General features: G+C 35.0%; 2 protein-coding genes and 1 pseudogene across 6 annotated transcripts; 2 read left to right on the top strand and 1 right to left on the bottom strand.

The window, feature by feature from the left end:
- Nucleotides 1-1,309: 1,309 nt before the first annotated feature.
- Nucleotides 1,310-6,170, bottom strand: LOC133675401 (uncharacterized). 5 transcript variants are annotated; one of them, XM_062096755.1, is made up of 7 exons: nt 5,957-6,170; nt 5,794-5,847; nt 5,040-5,117; nt 4,007-4,080; nt 3,343-3,460; nt 2,097-2,155; nt 1,310-1,752 (listed from the first exon to the last, which is right to left on the bottom strand). In XM_062096755.1, the coding sequence occupies exons 1-7, from the start codon at nt 6,056-6,058 to the stop codon at nt 1,674-1,676; spliced, it is 564 nt and encodes a 187-aa protein (XP_061952739.1). In that variant the 5' UTR covers nt 6,059-6,170; the 3' UTR covers nt 1,310-1,673. The 5 variants fall into 5 exon arrangements, with proteins under 5 accessions (XP_061952739.1, XP_061952741.1, XP_061952740.1 ...); XM_062096757.1 differs by having other exon boundaries at nt 5,040-5,204; nt 5,957-5,974; XM_062096756.1 differs by lacking the exon at nt 5,040-5,117.
- A 573-nt stretch (nt 6,171-6,743) lies between these two features.
- Nucleotides 6,744-12,595, top strand: LOC133675131 (splicing factor SF3a60 homolog). The gene is made up of 12 exons (XM_062096408.1): nt 6,744-7,046; nt 7,136-7,249; nt 7,385-7,489; nt 8,084-8,226; nt 8,386-8,482; nt 9,017-9,181; nt 9,919-9,990; nt 10,358-10,516; nt 10,713-10,790; nt 11,410-11,538; nt 11,899-12,045; nt 12,219-12,595. The coding sequence occupies exons 1-12, from the start codon at nt 6,873-6,875 to the stop codon at nt 12,363-12,365; spliced, it is 1,530 nt and encodes a 509-aa protein (XP_061952392.1). The 5' UTR covers nt 6,744-6,872; the 3' UTR covers nt 12,366-12,595.
- A 2,870-nt stretch (nt 12,596-15,465) lies between these two features.
- Nucleotides 15,466-20,433, top strand: LOC133676039 (probable plastid-lipid-associated protein 14, chloroplastic; annotated as a pseudogene).
- Nucleotides 20,434-22,396: the final 1,963 nt, after the last annotated feature.

Here is a 22,396-nt window from a genome sequence, read left to right as displayed (position 1 = left end):
ACGCAGGACATGCTTGGGGTATAGCCATGGTCCATGTATAATGGAGAAAAGGACTGACCACTTGCCTCTGGTGCAGTAAGTAGATGCTACTACTGATCACAGATTTGTCTACTTGGGCATAAAGTTTTGGTATTTTGAAGACACGTTCTATTCTGAGGTAGGTAGGTAGCTACCACCATGGTTGTTCAATGCAGATCTCTCACATGCTGCTTTAGGTGCAATGTTTATATCATCACAGGTCACCAGACTCCAAAGCATGGATGTGGAAAGACGTCCATCATTTTCAACCTCTGATGAGCTAGAAGACTGATAATAAACACCTTTTTTCTTTCCCATCTTCGAGACATGCGAGATTCCCGATCCATTTTTCCTATTTATACCTCCTGGAGGGATGTATTTGCTGGCCCTAGACTTGGTATCCATCTGGGATATTATTTGCCTGGCCTAAAAGGAGTAGTTGAGCTGAATTTAAACTTGGCCCATCTGGGCTGTCATTTCACGATTCCTTATCTGCAACACTGCATGGAGGAGTAAAAACCCGATTCTCTTTATAGCATGAACCCCATCTAATCAAAGCATGCATGTAACTTTCTGTGGTTTATATCGACGTGCGTCCACCCGTCTTGTATTCCTCCAAGCCCAGTTCCTTTTACCTTCGACAATGGTCCAGTTTGAACTTTGAGGCATCTTTTAAGAACAACAGACTGGGCTGGATAGTGGATTCTTTATCTCATGCCAAGGTTTTCTCTCTCTCTGTCTCTCTCTCAGTTTTCTCCATGTAAAGGTAGTTCAAAAAACCTGAAGTTATGTTATGCCTGAGGATTTTAACCAAACAGATTACTTGGTAGGATAAGGAGGTGTCAAGTCCTTGAAACTGAATATTATAGATAAGATCAATTTAAGTTTCTGTTCTATTATTATAAGGAAAAAAATCTTGACTCTATTATTTGCTTCAACAGAAATCTTGACTCCATATGCTGCAACAGAACAGATTCTTTCGAGTGCAATCCTCATCTAATCAAGAGAATGGAATAGAAACATCTTAAGGGTCAGCACAGTGCCAGCAAAAACCATGACTACGTATTTTCATATGGCATCTCTTAAAGTACACGGCCATCTTACACCAACCCAACCCAAAACTTTTTACCCTTACAATGGTCCATCTTGAGGCCTCTATTCAAAACCAGACTGGCTGCATTTTCATCCCTAGCAAACCGTTCTTAGTTCCCTTCCTTGATTGAGGCAACACAGAAGGTTGTTTCGAATGAAACGATATCATGAGGGGGTAAGTAGCTAACTATTAAGCAAGTGATCAGGAAAGAGTTCATTCTTCATATTGTCTTTTGCATATTTACAACTTGCAAGCAGATAGTATTTTTTGCAAAAGCAAAAAGTGAAGCCGAATGTACCAGGTCTCTTCGGGGTCAAGGCCATGTTCCTTTAGCCCAAGGAAAGTTGAAAGGAGACGAGGTAAAAGTAAATGAAGTTGAAATAAGAAACCAAGAACCATATAATGCCAAATTAACAATCAGAAGTGCCAAGCTCTAAACTCAAGTGGAAAAAATTCTTTCTGCACGAACTCAGATAAAAAGCAGGGAGACAGCAGCCATAAGCCAAAGGTTTCAAGAATCTCTCATTTTATTGCCCTCCTAGAATTTGCATTAGCTATGAGCCTATAACTCAGTGTCGCATAACCGGATCATCAAACTAGACACCATTCTTCGAGCGAAAGGAATATAGCTCAGACCGTACCTGAAACAGCTTAAAGAAGACATATAAGTGGCGCGAACAAAGCATTTAAAATGCCCAATTGAACTTCTTATTGTTAAACTAAGAGAAGCTATTGCAGAGATGTTGCCTGATATATAAGATAAATAGCTGGAAATCATGTACTGTAGTCTGAAAATTCTGAGAAGCAACCATGTACTGTCTATGAAAAACAAATAAGAGCGCTGTATAATTTCCATTCCAAATAGTCTGAATATCCTTCTGTACTGTCTATGATATCGCAAGTCTTTACTGTACAATTCTAATCTTATATCCTCATGCCTTACCATAAAACTAATGAAATGGGTGAAAATGAGAGACAAACTTACCAGATAAGGGCACAAATCTCAGATATGATTGCAAACACTGTTAAAATCTTGCTATGAATCTGCAACATGAAAAAAAAGCGCAGAAAACCTGTTGGTAAGCCATTATGAAATAAGTAGAAATGATCTAAATCTTAAGTAGAAATGATCTAAATCTGCTTCCACAATCAGAAAGCATTTTTAACTAGAAAAATGCATATTTAAGGGGTTTTTAATGTCAGGTATTCATCACAATAGCAGTTCTCTTATATATATATATTTTAATTTTCTTTCCCATTTGGAGACGCCTTGTTCTTCAAATTGATCTTGAATGTTATTTTTCTCTAATAAAAGCAGGGGAAGCTTTAGCTTTATAAGGACACGGGGACCACAATGTGTGATGACAAGGCCATTTTAGTCTATAACCTTGTTCAAACTAGAAGCTTTTCAAGAATTGACCTTCACTGAAATCTTGGTGAATTTGTGAAAGAGGGAGAGAAGTTCTTCTGAAAGACAGCACAAGAATGAAAGTACAAGGAATGAAAGCTCATCAAAAGGCACAGCAGAGGCAAAAATGATTTCAAATTTAACCCCTCGGCTATAATTCAGAGGAATTTTGAAATTTCAATGCTTCAGTATATCTTAGGAATTCACAGACGGTGGTAAAAGCAAGTCCTACGCTTCATTAGTTAGTGTTACTGAGGCAGAAAAGTTTCTCAGCAGTGTAACTTCATTTGCAAATTAACGATGCAAATAGATACAATGACAGGTAGTTATAAATAAAGCCTGCATTATTTAAATTAGCATCCATAGCTCAGAATCAAAATGCCAAGATGGTGTAAATTCTGCTGTGGTAGATAGAAAAGAATGCGATGACGACAAAGAAAAGGAGGGAAGAAGATGAAGAAAAGATGACAAAATACCAGATAATTAGGAATGCACTTATCAGTGTTATCAGTCAAGAAGTACCTTAATCTTTACAAAAGGAATTGTAGTGGCAAATCTAATAACTTGAGGTAAAAACAGTTAGGTGCACATGATAAATAAATGATAACTTGCAAGGCAGTGAAAAGAAATGAGCATGATCCAGAATATTGATCTACTAAGAGAACATGTTTGCGGTTGAAGATTTAAACAATCTAAGGATAGTAACCATACGGGTCACGAAAAGCAATCATAATTTACTGCACTTTAATTTCCCAAATTTCTCTGTTATTAAGGGGCACTAACATTATTATATTTGACAAATGAATTGAAACTATTGACTTACCAAGAGAGCAAAAATGAGAGCCAGAACAACACATCCGATGTAAATAACTGTTGCATATATGCGGACAGGGTCAAACATCATACCTAGCTGTCGCCCAGGTCCAATGAGGAAGGCTGTGCTGCCATTCACAAAACAAGTTTAGAATGCAAAAAACCCTAAGAAGAACAGCGATTCAGTTGAACTGAATTGCAGATGATCTCAGGGATACTATCTGTGTGGAATCATGGAACTCTTTAAGCTATGTAAACTCTCTTCCAAATACACAACAACACTACACTGAACTTGGAGTGCCTAAAATTCTCAGATCAAAAGTGATCAGATTAAACTAGTTTTTGTCAGAAGATTCAAAGTGTTTATAAAAAGAAAGAATTAAAATGAAGCTATGCCAAGAATCGAAGAAAAGGAGAAAAAAGTCCCTTCCTTTGTTATGATGAATAAGAAGTGGTGTTTTTGTTTTACATGTGATGAGAGAAAAGCAAAAAAGCACGGAAGTTTTTTAATACCAGTGGAAGGAAAAAAAAATTCCAGAGTGAAAGAAATATTATAAATCAGGATGGGATGGGACAGAATATAAACTTGTTGGCCTGCAGAAACCAGCAAATGGAAAGATTAAAAATATCAAATTCAAAACGTATTGCTAAATTGAGTAAAAATGACAATGTACCTTCCAACTGCCAACACATTGCCAAAGGTGAACAATAGTGCAAATTTGATAGGCTTGGCAAAGACAATCAAGGACTGCAACACATGCAAAATTTGTAAAGCTATCAGCATTTTATACAGCCAAATGCTTCCATAGAAATACAGCTTTTAAAATGTCACAATAAATGGTCACAAAATATTCCTTGAACATGCTTAGATTCTCAATGTTCTATAATCCCATATTTTCCCTCAACTAATCTAAACTTACCTCCTGAAGCAGGAAAGAAAAGGGACTGCTTCCTAGTAATAATGGGACTTGCAGCTTCTTGAGCAAGATGTAAGCAAGACACATAGAGTTTATATGCCCACATAAAAGGAAAAAGGTTAACTTAGGAGATCAAAATTTACAGATATTGGTAGTAACACACCTCTTATGCAATTAGGTATATTAACAATCTGACCAAAGGAAGAACCTGAGAAACATTTCTCTAGATACACATCCTATTCATTTACCGCTTTCCATTTTTTGACAGCCTCAAACTATATAACTATAGCAATAATAAAGTACAATACATATCATCGTTAACCTCTAAGATATAATCTAAACTTCTATTTATTATGCTGATTTAGAAATGCGATCTTCTTTTAATAGATTGGCTTAATGATCTAATTTGAGGACAGCTTACTAAGTGTCTTTTCCATGAATGATAGAGAGGGTTAACATATAGAGGTTTTGAGAAAAAGCAAAATAGATGGAAGTTTTAAAAGAAAGAAAGCAAATAAATTGAAATTGTTAGCAAGGGGCTCTATATATGGTCCATGCTTGTAGGCTCCAGACTGTTATAGACAGTCCAGAAGCAGCAATTGTCAAACATCTCCAAGATGCGAGGAAGTCTCATATTCTTCTCAAGGCAAGCTTAGAGGACTGTTCCTCAGTGTATATTTCAGAGCTAACTCCTTATAAACCAACAAGCCAAGGTATGCTAACACTACCCCAAGGGAGTGATGGTTTCATAAATGAGAAATATAAATAGTGCTCGAGGCATCCTACTCACAAAGTTTGATAGATGTAGTGGAAGCATGACAAAAGCCAAGTGATCTGCAGATGCTGAAAACTTGTCCCTCTTAGATGCCTTGGCAGGGAAAACGAAGTTTAATATCAAGCTTGCTATGGGCTGTACCATGTTGGTAATATGTAAAGTAGTCTAATAAAAGGCATGCTGCAAGATCAAGCAGAAAAGCTACTAACCTTCCCAGTCAAAATAAATCATCTCAATCTTCTATAGTTTCCCTATAAGCCAAATCATTAGCGAACAAAGGCACTACGAATGACCCTATAAAATTTTGGAAACCATTGTAATCTCAAACTTCAAACTAGCTTGATTAAGGAACTTCCAACGAATAGTGCAGTCCAGAAAAGACTGAACTGACAATATTAAATTAGTAGAGCATGAGTTACAAGACCCAACTCTATATTGCACTGAAAACATTAAACATTCTATGAACTCTTCGGAAGCAATTCCACTGTTTTATAGACAAACACTCAGTTCAAGAAAGAAATTTAAAACCTTGGACACAAATAAAAACACAGAGGAAGAAAATCTTTAAGCTCCTTAAAATACTATAATATTTCTACCATTAATTACTTTCAAAATTTCCTCTTTAAAAGCCAAACTTACTGCATATTACCACTCCAAAAAGGCCCATTAAAATTCAATCACTAACATTGCATAAAGAACACATTTTATGCTTCAATAAAACCCAAAAAGAAACAAAAAGATGACCTTTAAGCACAAAAGGTGGACATACCAGAAACATAAGAATCAAACCAGCGGCCAAAGAAGCAGCAAATGCATACATTCTCTACATAAACAAAAACCCAGATAGAAAAAAAAAGCTTTAAACTACAAAAAGATGAAAACTTTTTAATCAAGAAACAAACAAGATTTGAGGTGGAATTAGAAAAACAAACCTGCGTAGGAGAAAGTGAAAAAATCCCATCTGATTCTTCTTCCAAGAAACTCTCCTCTCTCTCCCCATCATCACCTGGTATGAACTGATTTAGCTTCCACATTACTATATTTTTTGCAAAAAATTAAGCTTTTTCAATGCGTTTGATCGTTGTTCTTCTTTCTAACAACATTCTAAAGTTTCTCGCAACAGAATAACGGGTCTCTGAGAGAGAAGACAAGACAGGGCAATGCTTATATGAGCTGGCTAAGCAGCTTAAACAGTCCTCGTTGAAAAGCCATTATTGCATTCTAGTCCCTTTAATTTGGATATCTCGAGCATGATGCTCTGAGTCTGAGTAAATTACATGAGAACCCCTAAAAAATTTGTTAAATTAGAGAGGTTATTCAAAAGTTTTTAACCTTTGACCAAATAATGTATAGTATTATTATAATCCTTCTAAATTATAATGGTCTTCATCTAAAATTTAATTATAAGGTACATAAACCTTAACCCATTTTCACGCATTTAAGGTTGAAAATAGGTCAAAGAATCTTATGATGAAAAAAGGATTCATAAACTCTTTGGTTCACCATCAAACAATATATATTTTTTATGCTAAAAGAAAATTAAAAATTGACCTCATTTGCAAAAACAAACAAACTTATACATAGCAAATTATATAATTTGAAAAGTAAGAAGTTACTAATATAATTATATCAAATTCCAGGGCATGCGATGCAATTTACTTTCCAAAGTAAACATTACACAAAAACGACGACGTTATCGAACATTTCTATTGTCACAATAAAAATAAAATAAACCAGACCTGAACTCGCCACTGCAACTTCTTTTCTCAACAGAAAAAACCCTAATCAAAACCACACTGAAATCCACCACAAGTTTCACCGGAACCTGAGGCAGAGGCCACCGTGAAGATGTCGTCGACTCTATTAGAGGTGACTCGAGCCTCTCACGAGGAAGTAGAGAGACTCGAACGACTTATCGTTAAAGATCTCCAAAATGAACCAGCAAACAACAAGGACCGTCTTTTTCAAAGCCACCGTGTTCGTAACATGATCGAAAATATCATTGCCACTACTGAGAAACTCGTAATTCTTCTCTCTCTCTCTCTCATTAATTAAGTTTAATGGAAGGCAATTATAATTATAATAAGTGTTTGATTTTGATTTTTTTTCAGGTTGAGGTTTATGAAGATAGAGATAATGCGAGGAAGGATGAGATTGCGGCGCTTGGTGGACAAACGGCGACCGGAACCAATGTGTTTAGTGCTTTTTATGATAGATTAAAAGAGGTAATTTATTTTTTCATTAATTTTGATTAAGCAATTTATCTGATAATTAACGGTTACTTGTTATTTATTGAAATTACTTGTATTTTATCTTATCATTATCATTGTTTTTCTTTTGTTTTTCTTTTGCCTGCGAAGATTCGTGAGTATCATAGAAGGCATCCAGCGGCGCGTGTGGTTGATGCTAATGAGGATTATGAGGCAATGCTTAAAGAGGAACCAGTTATTGAGTTTACTGGTGAGGTCAGTCTCTCTAACTTGTGTCACTTAATGATTATTTTACCATAGTGCAGTTGTTGATATGTTAGGGCTCTAGTCTCATGTATGGATATTTGAGGTGTTTGTGCCAGGCAACTGGGATGCTGTAGTTTATAGCATTTGAGGAAACTGATCTGGGTTATTTTTATCTACTTTTTTACTCTATAAGTGTACCTACTCAATTAGATGGTGTTCTCATATAATGTATGTGCGAGCTCTAAATTAGGCGTTACATTTCAAAATCTTGAGATTTGAGATTCTGTTGGCAGTTTCAAATTCATCTACTGTGAGATTTGTTGCCTTTCAGTTTGATATTTTAGGACTTTAGTTTTATAAACTAATATCTGAATTTTTATGCTAGTTAACAGATAATTTAGGGCTGTAGTAGTTTCTAGTTTTTTCCCTTCATATAAAAGTGAACTAGTGACTGCACAACATTTATTATCGTAATTGATGCATTGTTTATGCAGTGGAGAACAAGTATGTTCTTTTTTTCTACCACGACTTTACCTAATTATGCTGTATGATTTTGCCCAGCAATTTAAATTAACTAATACTTTAGCTGGATTTATATTACAGGAAGCATTTGGGAAATACTTAGACATGCATGAATTGTATAACCAGTTCAATAATTTAAAATTCGAGAAGCCTATTGAATACTCTACTTACCTTGACATTTTCTCCCAACCACATAATTTACCCCGTAAAGTGAAGTTTACAAGGTATTCTCTCTTTCTCCCCCACTGCCCTCCTGATTTTTATTTTGAATTTATTTTAAGTTAATGATCAGATGTTATATTCACCCGCATCTGTACCTCACTTGAAATTATTTATCCAAGTTAATGTCTTTTTTGTTTCATTTTTTTTTCAATTTTCTGCAGGCAATACAGGGAATACATGGAGAATCTACTTGAATATTTATTTTATTTTTTCCAGAGGACAGAGCCCTTGCAAGATCTTGATAGGATTTTGTCAAAGGTTTGTTTTATATGACGTTTTCCCTTCCATTTTTTTTTTAAATTCATCTCCTCATGGTGTTTTTGATGTTCTATTATACGTGCCTGCTTGATTTATGTGATGCTAATGCTAGTGTTGAGCAGTAATTTCTTTTTTCTATCTAAATTCCAAGCGCTGCTAAAATTATCTCTAATCATTTTTTTTTTTACCTAAAGATTTGAAGTGTGAAGTTTTCATGGGTACTATATAGGCCTATGGGGCTAAAAAATGTGCTACATTTAAATTTTATGATGCTAGACTTGGCTCAGCCACAATTCATACCTTATAATGTTAAGGACAAAACAGAAAGAAAACCCTGTTTTCATTTTATTTTAAATACATTCTCTGCCACAAGACGTGCAAGACATTTGCTCACAAGAAATGATATTATGGCATTTTGATTGCCTGCCTCTTTTTATTTGCAAAAACTCAAGTCTATAGAACAAAGGAGATTTTGACCATGCTTGGTCGGAGCCAATCATGTGCTTCATTTAACAATGTAGATTATTGTTGTAGGTTACTACTGAATTTGAAGAGCAATGGGAAAATGGCACGGTACAAGGATGGGAAAAGAATGCTCAAGAAAATGGGCATGTGCCAGCTGATCATACTGTTATTGATCTTGATTTTTACAGCACTGTTGAGGAGCTTAAAGAAGTGGGCCCTGAAAAATTGAAGGAGGTAAGAATATCATTTTTTGCAGCTGCTTGATATTTCCTTGAATCATTTTCTTTTTTCCTGGAAATCTATAATCATAGAGCATTCTCTTGCTGAATGCTGATAGTTTATGTTAATGTCAAAGAAACAAGGATGTACTTCTGTATTTTGTTATCACCAACTGTCAGCTGATGCTGACATGTTGCTGCTGTTATCATTCTCCTTATAGTGTTGAGCTTAAAGTGCAAAATTAGATTCTGTTCTTAGCTGTTGATTGCTTGGTATTTTAACATTTCTGTTCCTTGTTGTTGATTGCTTGGTAGTTTAACATGAAATACTCCGATATCATACAATGTGATCAATGTTAAGCTACTCTGATATCATGCAATATGATCAAACACTGAAAAATATTAATTATATCCATAGCATCACTGTGGAGTCACATTTCTTTGTCGCTGTTTACTTCATTTGTTTAATAAGAAATATTCTGATATCAGACAGTGTGATCAACACTGGAAAATATTAAAAATATCCAGTGGGTAGCCATGGAGTCATTGAAGTATGTAATATACAAACTACGCCATAACTTGGGCAACTGTTATTATTGTATTTCTCCATCATCATTTCATGGTTTTTATTTTATTTCTCCATCATCATTTCATGGTTTGTGACAGTTTTGCTAGCAGAATTCTATCTTGTTGGTTTAGTTGTCCTTTCTAATTAGCAGTTATTAAATCGTTTGCTGCATGTTTTCCTGGCAGGCATTGGCTGCATTGGGGCTCAAGAGTGGCGGTACCATTCAGCAGCGTGCTGAAAGGCTTTTTCTCACAAAGGTTGGAATAGTTCTTTTACCTTGTATGGGCTTTGTAAGTTTAGGAATGAAAAAGATCCAGTGAGCATCCCCATTGTTTCTAGTTTCTTAGTTAATCATTAATCTTCTAGTAAGGGAGGGGTTATATTACTGTGAAAATTAGGATGGCCAGATAGTGCTTTGTGTGTGCACTTTGTTTATTTATTATGTTTCTTTAGGGGGGAGGGGGTTATATATATTTGTTTGTTTGTGTGTTTGTTGTTAAGCATAGCTACATAAACAGTCTTATTTCCTTAAATTAATTACTTCTCAACATGACTTTTTTTTTTCCTTAATAGATTTAATGTGGCATTTCGTGTTTTACTTGTTTATTTGTTCATTCTGTGCAGCATACACCTCTTGAAAAGCTGGACAAGAAACATTTTGTGAAAGGTTCATGTGCATCAGAACCGAATGGAGGTGCTGTGAACTCAAAGGAAGTTGTCAATTCAAAAGAAATTGCCCTGATGGAGACCAAAATGAATAAATTGTGTGATTTACTGGATGAGGTTAGCTTTGGTGCAGTCATCCAGTTTCTTTTCCATCCTCTTGATCAATATCGCATTGAGATTTTGTTCTTTGGTTATCTGCCAGCTTTTTTGTATATTTTAATAATGTGCATTTGAATACTGGCTGCATGTGCCTTAAATAATTCGTTTTTTTTTGTGGTAGTTGGATATTTGATTTTCCTGTGACCCTGTGCAGACAATTGTACGGACAAAAGAAAATGTTGTGAAGAAGCAGGCTTTGACATATGATGAAATGGAAGCAGAACGTGAGGAGGTATGTTGTCTTAGGCTCCGTTTGTTTTTGCGGTTGGAAAGCGTCTTTGCAAAAATTTGAATTTTGTTTTGCTTCTAATTAATTTTTTTTGGTGTTTTTAAATCGTTTTGATGTGCTAATGTCAAAAATAATTTTTTAAAAATAAAAAATACATTATTTCATTGCATTTCCAAGTAAAAAACACTTTTAAAAGCAATAGCTATCACAATGCCAAACAAGCTCTTAAGCTATTGCAAATTCTTCAAGTGCTTTAGCCTTTTTAACTAGAGTGCGAATCATAGCTTTTTGTCTAGCATTTCATTATGACCTTCAATTTTATTTTGGTACCTGCTTTAATTTGAAGCAAGCCGTTTGCACCATGGTGATATAATGGGATCAAACCCCTTTACAACCCAGTACAAGCAGAATATATTTCCTCACATATACTGGCCAGGTATGCTAATGGCATATTGGCAACTGTGCATCTAGAGACCATTTGTGATACAAACAGCAAGACCATTTGCATGAAACTTTTCTTTCCGACTGCTTTAATTGGATGCTTGATTATTATTGTGGAAGAAGTGAGACTTTAATGTCTGGGATGACAATAATCTATAATGCGATGTTGAAACTGATGCAGGAAGAGACACAGGCTGACACTGAAAGTGACGATGAAGAACAACAGATTTACAATCCCCTCAAGTTGCCAATGGGTTGGGATGGGAAGCCTATACCGTACTGGCTGTATAAACTTCATGGTCTTGGTCAGGTATTTCTCTCCCTAATTGTATAAACCCATTGCGGTCATTGTAAGTATTATATCTCCTCACCAGTATCTTTCATTTCCATCAGCATTTTGGTTTTGGAGTTTTTTCTTTCTACATTTGGAGAGTAGTTTTTTCTGTTGTATATTTTTTCCCAGATGTATTTAATTGATATGTGTGATAGTTTTTATTTTCAAGTTGCAATAAGTAACACCTAGTATCATTATATATCATTTTGATGCATGTAATACTTCTCTAATTATACTAGTTGTTTAGTGGAGGATCTTTGTCTGCAATCCTTGTCTAGTTATACTATTTGATAGTTTCTATGGCTAGAGGATCTCAATTATTTTTCTGCATGTCAGGAACTTAAATGCGAGATATGTGGGAACTATAGTTACTGGGGTCGTAGAGCGTTTGAGCGGCATTTCAAGGAATGGCGTCATCAGCATGGAATGCGTTGCCTTGGCATCCCAAACACCAAGAACTTCAATGAGATCACATCGATCGAGGTGCACTTTCTCAGACCTTGTTCTGAAATCCGATCCTTTCTTTGTTATATGCCTTTTATTTTGTTTATGCCACTCAAACTCTGATTTTTTTTAATGTGAAATTCTTAGTTCAGATCTTGTATGTTAGTTTGGAATGTGACACCTGCATTCATTTATTCACTTTTTTTTTTCAGGAAGCACAGGAATTATGGAAGAGGATACAAGCGCGGCAAGGAGTGAACAAGTGGCGCCCAGATCTTGAGGAAGAATATGAAGATAAAGAGGGCAACATTTACAATAAAAAGACATATACTGATCTGCAGCGCCAGGGACTGATTTGAAGTACAATACACTGCCAGAAAAGCATCCTTTTGATTTTGAATTTTTGTGGTAAGAGTGACCTGCCCAACCCGGTGATGGAGATCTTTTGCAGTTCTCAAACATTTTGACAACTTAGGCATGGCTATGTAACTTCGATGTATTTATTTGCTAGCATCTAGTCTAAAAGTTTCACTTATAAAACGGATTAAATGAAATCCAATATAATGGATAAAGCTGAATTTTTGTAAAATGAGTCGCACCTTCATTATTCATTGCTTCATCTCTCTTTTACTCATATACGACGATGATTTTATATTATTTTTTTATTTTTTAAATTTTTATTTCACCTAAAATACAAGGTGTGATTTTTTAAATTGCAGCGGAAAAAAAATAGATTTTTTTAATATAATTATCAATTTATTTTATATTAAATAATAGATAGTACTTTATTAATAAATTCAGGATTATACTCGTAAAATCTGATCAATAGCAAGGCTTGAACACAGGCTGAGATAATTAATCCAGTTTAATTTATTTATTTTTTAAAAAATAAATAATATTGTTTTAACTAATTTTTTTAAAAAGAAATTAATGATTTTTTTTATTCTGTTCTTAGACAGGGTAACAGGTCAATCTATCTTTGTGATTAGGTCACCTTAGTTTTTCTCTTTTTTTCTTTTTTTTTTTAATTCAGACTAGTCTATACCATGAATTAACTTTCATGACCGATTTAATTTTTATAACAATGATATGGATATTCAAAATCCGATAAATAAAGTATAATTTTTTAACTTCATACATCATAAATATTTGATAAAACAAAAATATATTACAAACATGATAATTGGATATTCAATACAATCCCTCGTTATATAAATATAATAGAAACATAATAGAAGGATATTAAATGCAATCCCACATTAATATCAATAGCTCAAACTTGTTTGTAACCCTTTGCATACAAAGCATTTCTCATTCTCTTGTTCATAAAAGAAAAAAAGTACTTTCTGATCGTTATGAATGTCAATAAGTCGTCCAATCGTGTCTTTTCTTGCCAAGTTCAAAGCTAGAAAAGCTTATTCTTGACCTTGTTTAGGTACTCGTCCGTCCAGAAGTTGCAAAGCCATGCCCTTTCTCCCTTAGATGGCCGTTTGATCGTTGTAATGGATTGATGCCTCTAATTACACATCATAATGCCATCATTTAAATCCTCAACAAGATGCCAAAACGGATCTGCCAGATTATCCACTAATTTCTTTTGTTCTTGTAAAGTTGAAATGGAATAATCTTTAATATTGCATGAACTTGTTAAGTTTGTGTGTTCTTTGTTACCACGTTCAATGCTAGAAAGACTTCTTCTTGAACTTGTTCAGACACTTAGAACGCCTAACAAATCATTCATGGACTCAATCAATAAGTTCAAATAAAAAAAAAGTTTGAATGGGTTAAACAAGTTTTTTAATAGAAATATGCATAATTTTTACTTTAATTGTTGAATCATGTTTAAATTTTATTAGCATATTCTAGAAGCCTAATTGTATAGTAGATCATTTTGTAACTAGTTGAGGTCATTTTCATTCATTTAGGTTCAAAAGTTAGTGTTCATTTTTTTTTAATTTTCATTGTTAATCTCGAATTCATTTCCTAATTGATTTAAGAGTTTTATTTAATTTAAGATTTTATTAGTTAGTTTGGATTAGATGCTATTTAAACAATTTTGTATGCTTTTTTTTTTAGAATTATTGACATTTTAATATTGGAGGGTTATTAAAGGTTGAGGTGGTTTTAAACGGTTTGTGTTGCAGATCTGCCACAGCTGAATCACGTAGAAAGTCTAATAATTTTATTTATGAATTATTAGGATAAAAAGCTAAGCCTAAAAAGAGACTTGACCATACTAAATGACTAGTAAGTTGCGGATTTGCCATGATTGAATCACATGGAAAACCTCTAGATTCGTTTATGGATAATTGAGATAGAATTAAGTTTAAAAAGAGATCCAATCATGTTACATGACAATTTAATGAAAAAACTCATAACTTTTAATTTAACCATTGAATCTCATTTAAATTTGTAAATATATTAGACCAATGAACAAAGATATTTAGTTTATCATAACAAGACATGCTAAACATAAAAATATTTTAAAGAAAAGTCTAGAGTTTATATAAGTTTAAATGCAAAATAATAATTCATGGTAAGGCTTTCAACATAAATATAATAGTAGAACACTAACATGCATACTAAACATGTATTCAAATTTACAATTGTTATTAATTCAATTTCCTAGCATGATACTAATAATAAAAATATCTATACTTAAATTAAAACAAAAAAGATTACTTATTTATTAAAGTATTTTAAAGTAATAAAACTTTTGATGTGGTCAATGAAGAATTTGTTATCCTTCAAGCTTTATTGCTTCTTACTTGTGTAATTAATATATTTGTAATATGCCCCTCAAGATTTCAATAACACCATCTAGGTTCAGATGCATTTCTAAACAAGATCTTTGAACCAAAAAATATAAAAACTCAAATATCTTTCAACAGAAAAAACATAACCCTTAGATTTGGAAAGAAAACTAAAGTTTAAAATAAGAAGAAAATATTAAAATATAAGGTTACGAAGAATATTTAAAAATACAAAAAAATCAAGTTGGAAAACTCATTCACCCTTTTTATAGTGAATTTTAAAAATTAAAATGTTGAAAAATTAATTGTTATTATTATCAATTTTTAATTAGTCATCATAAATTAAGAATTAAATTTTAAAAAATTATTTTTTTTAAATTATTTTTTTATCTATTTAAATCATATTAATTAATTTTTTTTTCAACCGTTACAAGATTCTATAAACTAAATTTTATATGTTATTGACTGAGTATAACTAGTTAAGAGCTTTCATATTAAATTTGAAAGATATTATTTAAGCCGATCAATTAAATCAATATATTTTTCACTTCAACTTAAAACCCAATTCAAATTAATTATAAATTTTGTAAATTAACATGTAAAAAAAGCCGTGCTTAACCACTATGCACGACACAGTAATAGCACTGCTATAATATAATTATTTTTGAGCTCAAGAACAAAAACGTGGACAACAACGAAAAGTGACGTGGCGGAGATAGGAGTGTGCACGGAACGCAAAACACAGAAAATAACAGGAGGTAAATGCCGGAGATATTTGGAAAAACAGACATTGACACGAGCCAAGCCCAGGGCTCTGTATTCCTTCACGCAATTCTCACACTCTCTTCTCTATTTCTTCATACTTTCCTCTCCTTCCTTCTGCTAACTAACTCCTCTTTGGATCAAAAAAATTCTGAGAGTTGTAACGGATTGATCGATTGATGGCGGCGACGGTGGCAATATATGGAGTCGGATTCTGTTCTTTTTCTGATAATTTGTCGAAGAAGAAACTGATTAAACGACGTGGTAATGGTAGTATCATCGGTGTGAGAAGTATTTGTTCTAGGAGAGAAGTAGGGACGGTGGTGAGGTGTTCGTCGTCTAGTAAGGCCGTGGCTCCGTTGGAATCGGAAGGAGATGGAAGGAGATGTATGATTGAGGAGGAGGAGGAGGAGGAAGGAGGAAGAGATGTTATGAGGTTCAAGATGTCTGATTTTAAGGTGCTTGATCGTGTCAGTATTGGCCTTGGTGGCCGGGTAAGCCAGAAAACTCTACTTCAATTTTTTTTTCATCTTTATTTGTTAAATATTGTTAATTTCGTTGGAATTGGGGTTTTTTTAGGCGGATGAGTTGGTTTTCGAAGCAATAGTGAAGGATTCTAATAGGTTAGCTTTCTTTTCTTATTTGATTTTGTGATATTGTGTGATTATTGGAGGTCATGAGTATAATGTGGAATTGCAGCCCTTTGCATAACATTAAAGTTGTGCTTAGGAAACTTGTCAGTACTCAAGCAAAACGTAGAGGAATGCGAGCAATAGAGGTTTGGGGCTTTGTTTTGGAGTTTGTTTATTTTGTATTTGAGGTTTTGAATATTGGTGTAACCTTGGTGTTGTTAAAGTGTTTTTAGGTATTGAAGAAGCTGGTTCGCCGTAAACTTATGTACCATTCTTATTCAATGCAAGTTTATGGTTATATTTCTTCACCTACTGGTGGCCGTGGTTCGTTTACTCTGGTACATGGGGTATGTTCTGTTTCTGAGTAAGGTTTTTATATTGCGTATGCATTAAATGTTTCGTTGTGTGAAGCCATTTAGTTGTTTATGCTAGGCAGGTTAGTCTTTCTACAAGACCCCTATTGGAGAATTTCTGTTTATTGGACGAGCCTTCATTTCTCTGCATGTTGCGTGTGGAAGCAGTTCTTCTCATATTTCAATTTTTCCATTTGTGAGTTTAGGGATTTGAAAGTTTATTTCTTCCTTTTTATTTTATGGCAGTATCATGGTAGTTTTTCTTTGAGACATTGGCTTCAACAATCAGATTGGCTTCCTACCTTGGAAGCCACTCTGGCATTGGATGAGGAATCTGTCAGGAGGGTGGGAGATGACACGGTTGGAGGACCTGCTGTCTCTCGGCAGTTGCGAATAACACGCATATTGATGAGGGATCTCTTGATTGGAGTATGTATATCTTAATTGTATTCATGTATTCTCTGTGCACAAATAGTTGCCATTTGTTGTGTACAACTAAAGTGTAAGGTGTTTGCTTTGCTTACTTAAGGTGAACTACTTGCACAGTCATGGACTTGCGCATACAGAGTTGAGGCTGGAGAATGTGCATATAAGCCCAGTGGATAGGCATATTAAAGTAAATGCAAGCTTTCCCCCTTTTTATGCTGTTTTTGAATTTTATATTCTCTGAATTTAGAATTAAATTCGATATATACAGACTAAGGAAAGCAATTCTGTAAGGAGAAGGGTGTTCGAGGAAAACCCTTGTTGATTTGTGTTGTCTGATATGACAACACTTGATGCCAACAATTTCCATTGATGTAGTGAAGTCAAATTTTATTTCTGGTATTCTGCTTTGAAAGTTTGGTGGTTCTAGACTTATTGTTGAGGAAAGGTTTATTAGCACAAATATTGGGGAACGAAACAAGACATGAATAAATCAGCACCATTGAATTAGTGCACCTCCCACACATGGGTACAACTATCCACTGTTTTCTGCTCCATAACTTCTGCTATAAAGCACTACTTCATTGATTAAGTTGCGTAACATGTGGTTTCTTTCTTGCATTGATGTCTTACTTTGTGAAACTTCTGAAATTCCAACTTTTCAGGTAGGGATACTAGGGAATGCTGCTGACTTTTACGAGGATGGTCCAAATAGTAGCACACTGGACAACATGGACAGACGGCAGATGATGATTGCATTTGACATGAGGTATGGATAGATAGATAGACCTAAAAGTGTATCCAGTTAGTGCTGCTAGCAGAGCTGCTGATGTACTGAATTCTGTTTCATCCATGTTGAAAAGATGTGTAGGATTTATGATGGCTAAAATGGTGCTGCGGGAACTCATGGATCCATTAATTTTCTTGAAGTTCAAATCATTCCTCATGAAGGTACAACATGCTAGCCCCCCCACCACCACCCTGTTTTTTGTTTTCCTGAAAAGCTTTTGGATTAATCAATCCAGAACCTGGTGGAATTTTTGTTGACTTCCCTTACGTCTCTGGATAAGATCAAGTTTCTCTTCATTAATTTCTACCAGTTTCTTGAAGACTGGGATACATTGGCAATCACTTTATTTGCTCAACATTAAAAAAAATCCTATAGTATCATCATGCACTACTCATCATGTGTTGGTACTGATCTTAATTAGGAAGTTGTACTGGCATATTGAGTGTTAACTTTGTTACCAAATTTCTCTTTTATGGATGAGTGCAGGGGAATGATCCTTCATGCTTGCGTGAATTTTTATTGCAAATCCTCAGTAGGAATTCTCCATCTGGAAATGTTGGACTCCAAGTAAGTAGTACGAATGCAAATTACCATACTTTAAGCTACGCCTTTCACAATATCTATAAAGATTGTTTTTTTATAAGTAAAAGCCACATGAATTATTAGGATGTTTTAAGTTCATTTTGTTTCTTCTAGATACTTGATCGGAACTGGGGTGCCGGTTGGAACCTTTTATCCTTGTTATTGGCAACCAAACCTTCCAAAAGAATAAGGTATTCATCAGTTCATCTCTTATTAGACAATAGTAAAGACAACACAAGGTTAACCATATTGAATGGAATCTGTATTAATTTGAGAGAGATGAGGCATCTATGATGACTATTTTGATTTGCTTTACAGTTGTTTGGATGCCCTCAGGCATCCATTTCTGTGTGGACCAAGATGGCGGGTGGCGCCATCCATGGATATCATCAGATGGGGTCTTGGCTCAACTGCAGTTCGAATTACGGAGGAATACATTTATAAGCAGCCCCAGGTGTGTCTACAGTTAGCATTTCTAAGTTCTCTATTGTCATTCAGATGGATTCATCGGTTGTGATTCTTTCAAGCCAGTGCCTTGAGTGACTAGCTGGAAATTTTGAAAGTTTCATGTTCTGAGCATAGAGAAGCGCAACCATGCATCTTGATCATTTATCAGAGGCTTTGTAAACCTAGAAAGTACCCTGTTTTTCTAGGGAAGCACAAGTATGAGATGGAACAATTAGTGTTACTAATTAATTTCCTGTTACTTGAAAGATATCTTAGTGTGCTTCTATTTCTATTCGACTACTAAATGTTTGCATGTAAACTCATTATATATCTGGTGTTGGTTTATAGCTCACAATGACATTACATTGACAAAACTGACTGGTGAATTTTGATGTGATAGCGTAATAGGCTTTCCTATTTTATCGAATTGATGGAGATGCTGAATGCTCATTCGAGGCCAAAGGTTAGCAATTATCCACATTGTTCATAGCTTTTGTAGATTCATTAATTCTTTTGCTCTCTCCAAAGAGTCATATGGATCTATTTCTAGTTGCCTCAAAGATATTATAATTTGTATCATCACCTTTACTTTCAAAGGCTTCTTCTAATTTATGGTCACTTGTTCTTTGCCATTTACTCTCTCGTTTTGTTACATGAACAATTTATGTGAAATGGTCTAACTGCTACGTGCATTGATATGATATGAAGAAAAAGAAGCTAGAAACTTATTTGGTTCTTTACTGTTGTACTTCTTCAGCCGCCAATATTCTTTGGATTCTTCCTTCCGGTAGAACATGAAACATTTTATTGATTGATTATGCTTTTACCATCTATCTCCAATGGGCTTGGGATCGAGGCCTTGTTATTCTCAAAGGTTACTCAATATTGAAATTTCTGCTCTACTTCAATGTGCAGAACTGGTTGGAGTTGCTTCCAGGAAAATGGCGTCTATTATACTGTACTGGGAGACAAATAGGATTGACCCTTCGGCAGCCTTCTGCTCGTGTCCTGATTGGTGATGTTTATCTAACTATAAATAGAGCATCAAAATTAAATACTAGTATTTCCTTCACATCGGACATTGGCTTCACAGTCATGAATGGTCGAGACTGGCCTCATGACAAAAGTGGTATAACTGGGAAATTGGAAGTAAACTCTTTATTCCGGTTGACATCTGGGAGACGGTTGTATCTTAAGGAGGAAAAGACATCAGAGAAGTTATCCTTTGGGCAACCAAACAATCAAGATTCTTTAGCCCAGAAATTGTCAGCTAAAAAATGGAGGAAACTTGTCCCGTATAAGGAGTTTCCATCGAGCCTTCCAGTGGCCAAACTTGTTTCAGCTGACATTGAGGTGACAATGAGTCTCGGGGACAACCTTAATCAAAATGATGTTACACCAAGCAGTATAGTTCAAGAAATTCGTGTGCAAGTGCCACCTGAGATGTTTGATTTGTCTAGGCTTGTCTGTGGAACATATGTGGACGCCAGACTGCTAATCCTGCGCGGGGTCAATGGATCAGCTCTTTTATTTACAAGATCTATGTGTTGATGAAACCTGTAGATAGCAATTGCGTAGAAACTGTAGATAAAAATTTCTGTTGGGAGTGTAAATAGCTGTTGTGTTCCTGCTCGTATAATTTGTACAGTCGATTAATTGAAGATCAATCTCTTCCAAATGCAGTGCGGCCTGATGTTTGAGTGGCTTGTCAAATTTTGCAATGTTGTAAAGCTTTATTTGAAAAATGATTCTACCCAGTGAAGACAGCCTGAAAGATTTCTGAGTCGAATGCGCCATGTAGCTATGAAAATAACTTCATTTACCACACCCTCTGAAATATTGTCAAGTTTATATATTTTGCATCAGGTTAGTTACTGCTTCTCAACAAAAGAAGAATTGAGCTCATGTTAGGTTAATGTGAACTTAGCTAAACCTTAATATGAAGACAGCCAGAGCCCAGAGGTAGTCAAGATGATACCAAACAGGCTATAAAACCATCAGCAGGGGGGAACAGTTTCTGCTGTTGTACGTTCATGCTCAATCGATTTTGCAGCCACGAACCATTCTCGACTTCGAAAGCTTGCAATACGGAGAGTGGCGCTCACTTGTCAAAGCGTGGGGGAAAAGTCTTGATTCTGACCGACCTAAAATGATGCTATGGCTATATATTACCAGTCGAACACACACCTCTAAAATTTATTGCTCATGTCAATCCAATTATAACCAGAGCGTCAAGATTAAATGTCATGTAGTCTTTATTTCACTTGTGATGATGGCTTTCTTAGTCATGATTATAGCTGTTAAACTCTACGCACCTTGCTTTGTTGATTGATTCGGAAAATTCAAGACATAGATTAGGGCTGGGTTTTTTTTAATTGAATTTGATAACATATTGTTACGGACAAATCATTTCAATATGGTCGGAATTTTAGTGATCCGTTTGGAACTATTCGGATTAAAAAAAAGCAATATTATTTTAATAAAATGTTTTTACTCGAGGGTGACCCCCGCTGACCCATATATTGGATAGTCTCTGGATTTTGTTTAACAATTAAATTATATATAATTGTCGAGATTCGCCTCCTAAAAAATGTCATCCCTCCGAGATTTTATGGAGACCCAATTTTGGATGAAAAACTAACAGCATCTCAACACCCAGATGTGAAGTATCAAATGATTCAATCATCGCAATGAGAATCATAAGACTATTTTTGTAAAAACTTTAATGTTATTCATTACATCTGCTGGAAATATATCTTTTAAGAGTCTAGGGCCGAGATGTAATTATGCATGTGGTAGGGCCCGACGGTGGATTCGCCCACCATTCTCACCATCACCTTGACTCTAGTGCCACTGGAAGCCAATAAAAGAAATGAACCGCACGAGCGCCGTTTTTTATAGTTTTGTGACGAGGATTCCCTGATCGAACCAACATTAATGCTCTATGATTATACCAATATTCTACGTCGATAGGAAGTCGAGGAGGATTCAGGTAATTTATAAACCCTAGCTATATATTATCTCTCTATTTCAAGAGGTGTATATATTTTCAAGATCAAACCCACTTTGATATCATAATTTTAAACATGAAATAATACCTCTTATAGAGCCAATCACGCAACGGATTAAGCCAACATTGTTACTTTCTTTCGTCAAGATGCCAAATATGCAAAATAATTCACATTTCATATGCAAGAGCGCAATCACATATACCACATTACTACTACTACGTACCCTTGCATGAGAAGTGGCCTCGCGAGCTACCTATTGCGTTATTCAGAGATCAGTAATTCCATATATATTCTTGAAAGAAAGGTGCAAAAGGAGCATCTTGAGAGACCTTAGCAGATGGGATGGCTTTTCAAAGTTAAACATACTAATTGCAGAAGCAGCACACATGCATATATGAGAATTCAAGAAACTTGAAACTCACCCAACTTGTAAATCTAACATGTCCCCCTAAGCGGGAAACATGGCTCCATTTCATTCACTACTGGATATAGAATAAGCCACCCATTAATAACAACCAACGTGTAGTTTAGTAGAGTAGAATTACGACTGAGGAAACTTAGTAGAGTAGATAAAATTACGACTGAGGAGAAGTAAAATGCAGAAGTACAGAAAGGGACTCGATTAAGAACCATG

This window comes from Populus nigra, chromosome 16, assembly GCF_951802175.1.
Source record: "Populus nigra chromosome 16, ddPopNigr1.1, whole genome shotgun sequence".
In the NCBI taxonomy this organism is placed as follows: Eukaryota; Viridiplantae; Streptophyta; class Magnoliopsida; order Malpighiales; family Salicaceae; genus Populus; species Populus nigra.
This window is presented reverse-complemented; position numbering and strand designations above follow the sequence as displayed.

Bases quoted from the DNA above. Each gene is read 5' to 3' on its own strand.
- LOC133675401 (XM_062096755.1), bottom strand. From the start codon at position 6,058: ATGTGGAAGCTAAATCAGTTCATACCAGGTGATGATGGGGAGAGAGAG. The intron at 5,848-5,956 runs GTTTGTTTTTCT...TTGTTTATGTAG, and splicing joins TTTCACTTTCTCCTACGCAG to AGAATGTATGCATTTGCTGC. The intron at 4,081-5,039 runs GTGAGTAGGATG...CATGTGTTGCAG, and splicing joins CACTACATCTATCAAACTTT to TCCTTGATTGTCTTTGCCAA.
- LOC133675131 (XM_062096408.1), top strand. From the start codon at position 6,873: ATGTCGTCGACTCTATTAGAGGTGACTCGAGCCTCTCACGAGGAAGTA. The intron at 7,047-7,135 runs GTAATTCTTCTC...ATTTTTTTTCAG, and splicing joins TTGCCACTACTGAGAAACTC to GTTGAGGTTTATGAAGATAG. The intron at 7,250-7,384 runs GTAATTTATTTT...TTGCCTGCGAAG, and splicing joins TTTATGATAGATTAAAAGAG to ATTCGTGAGTATCATAGAAG.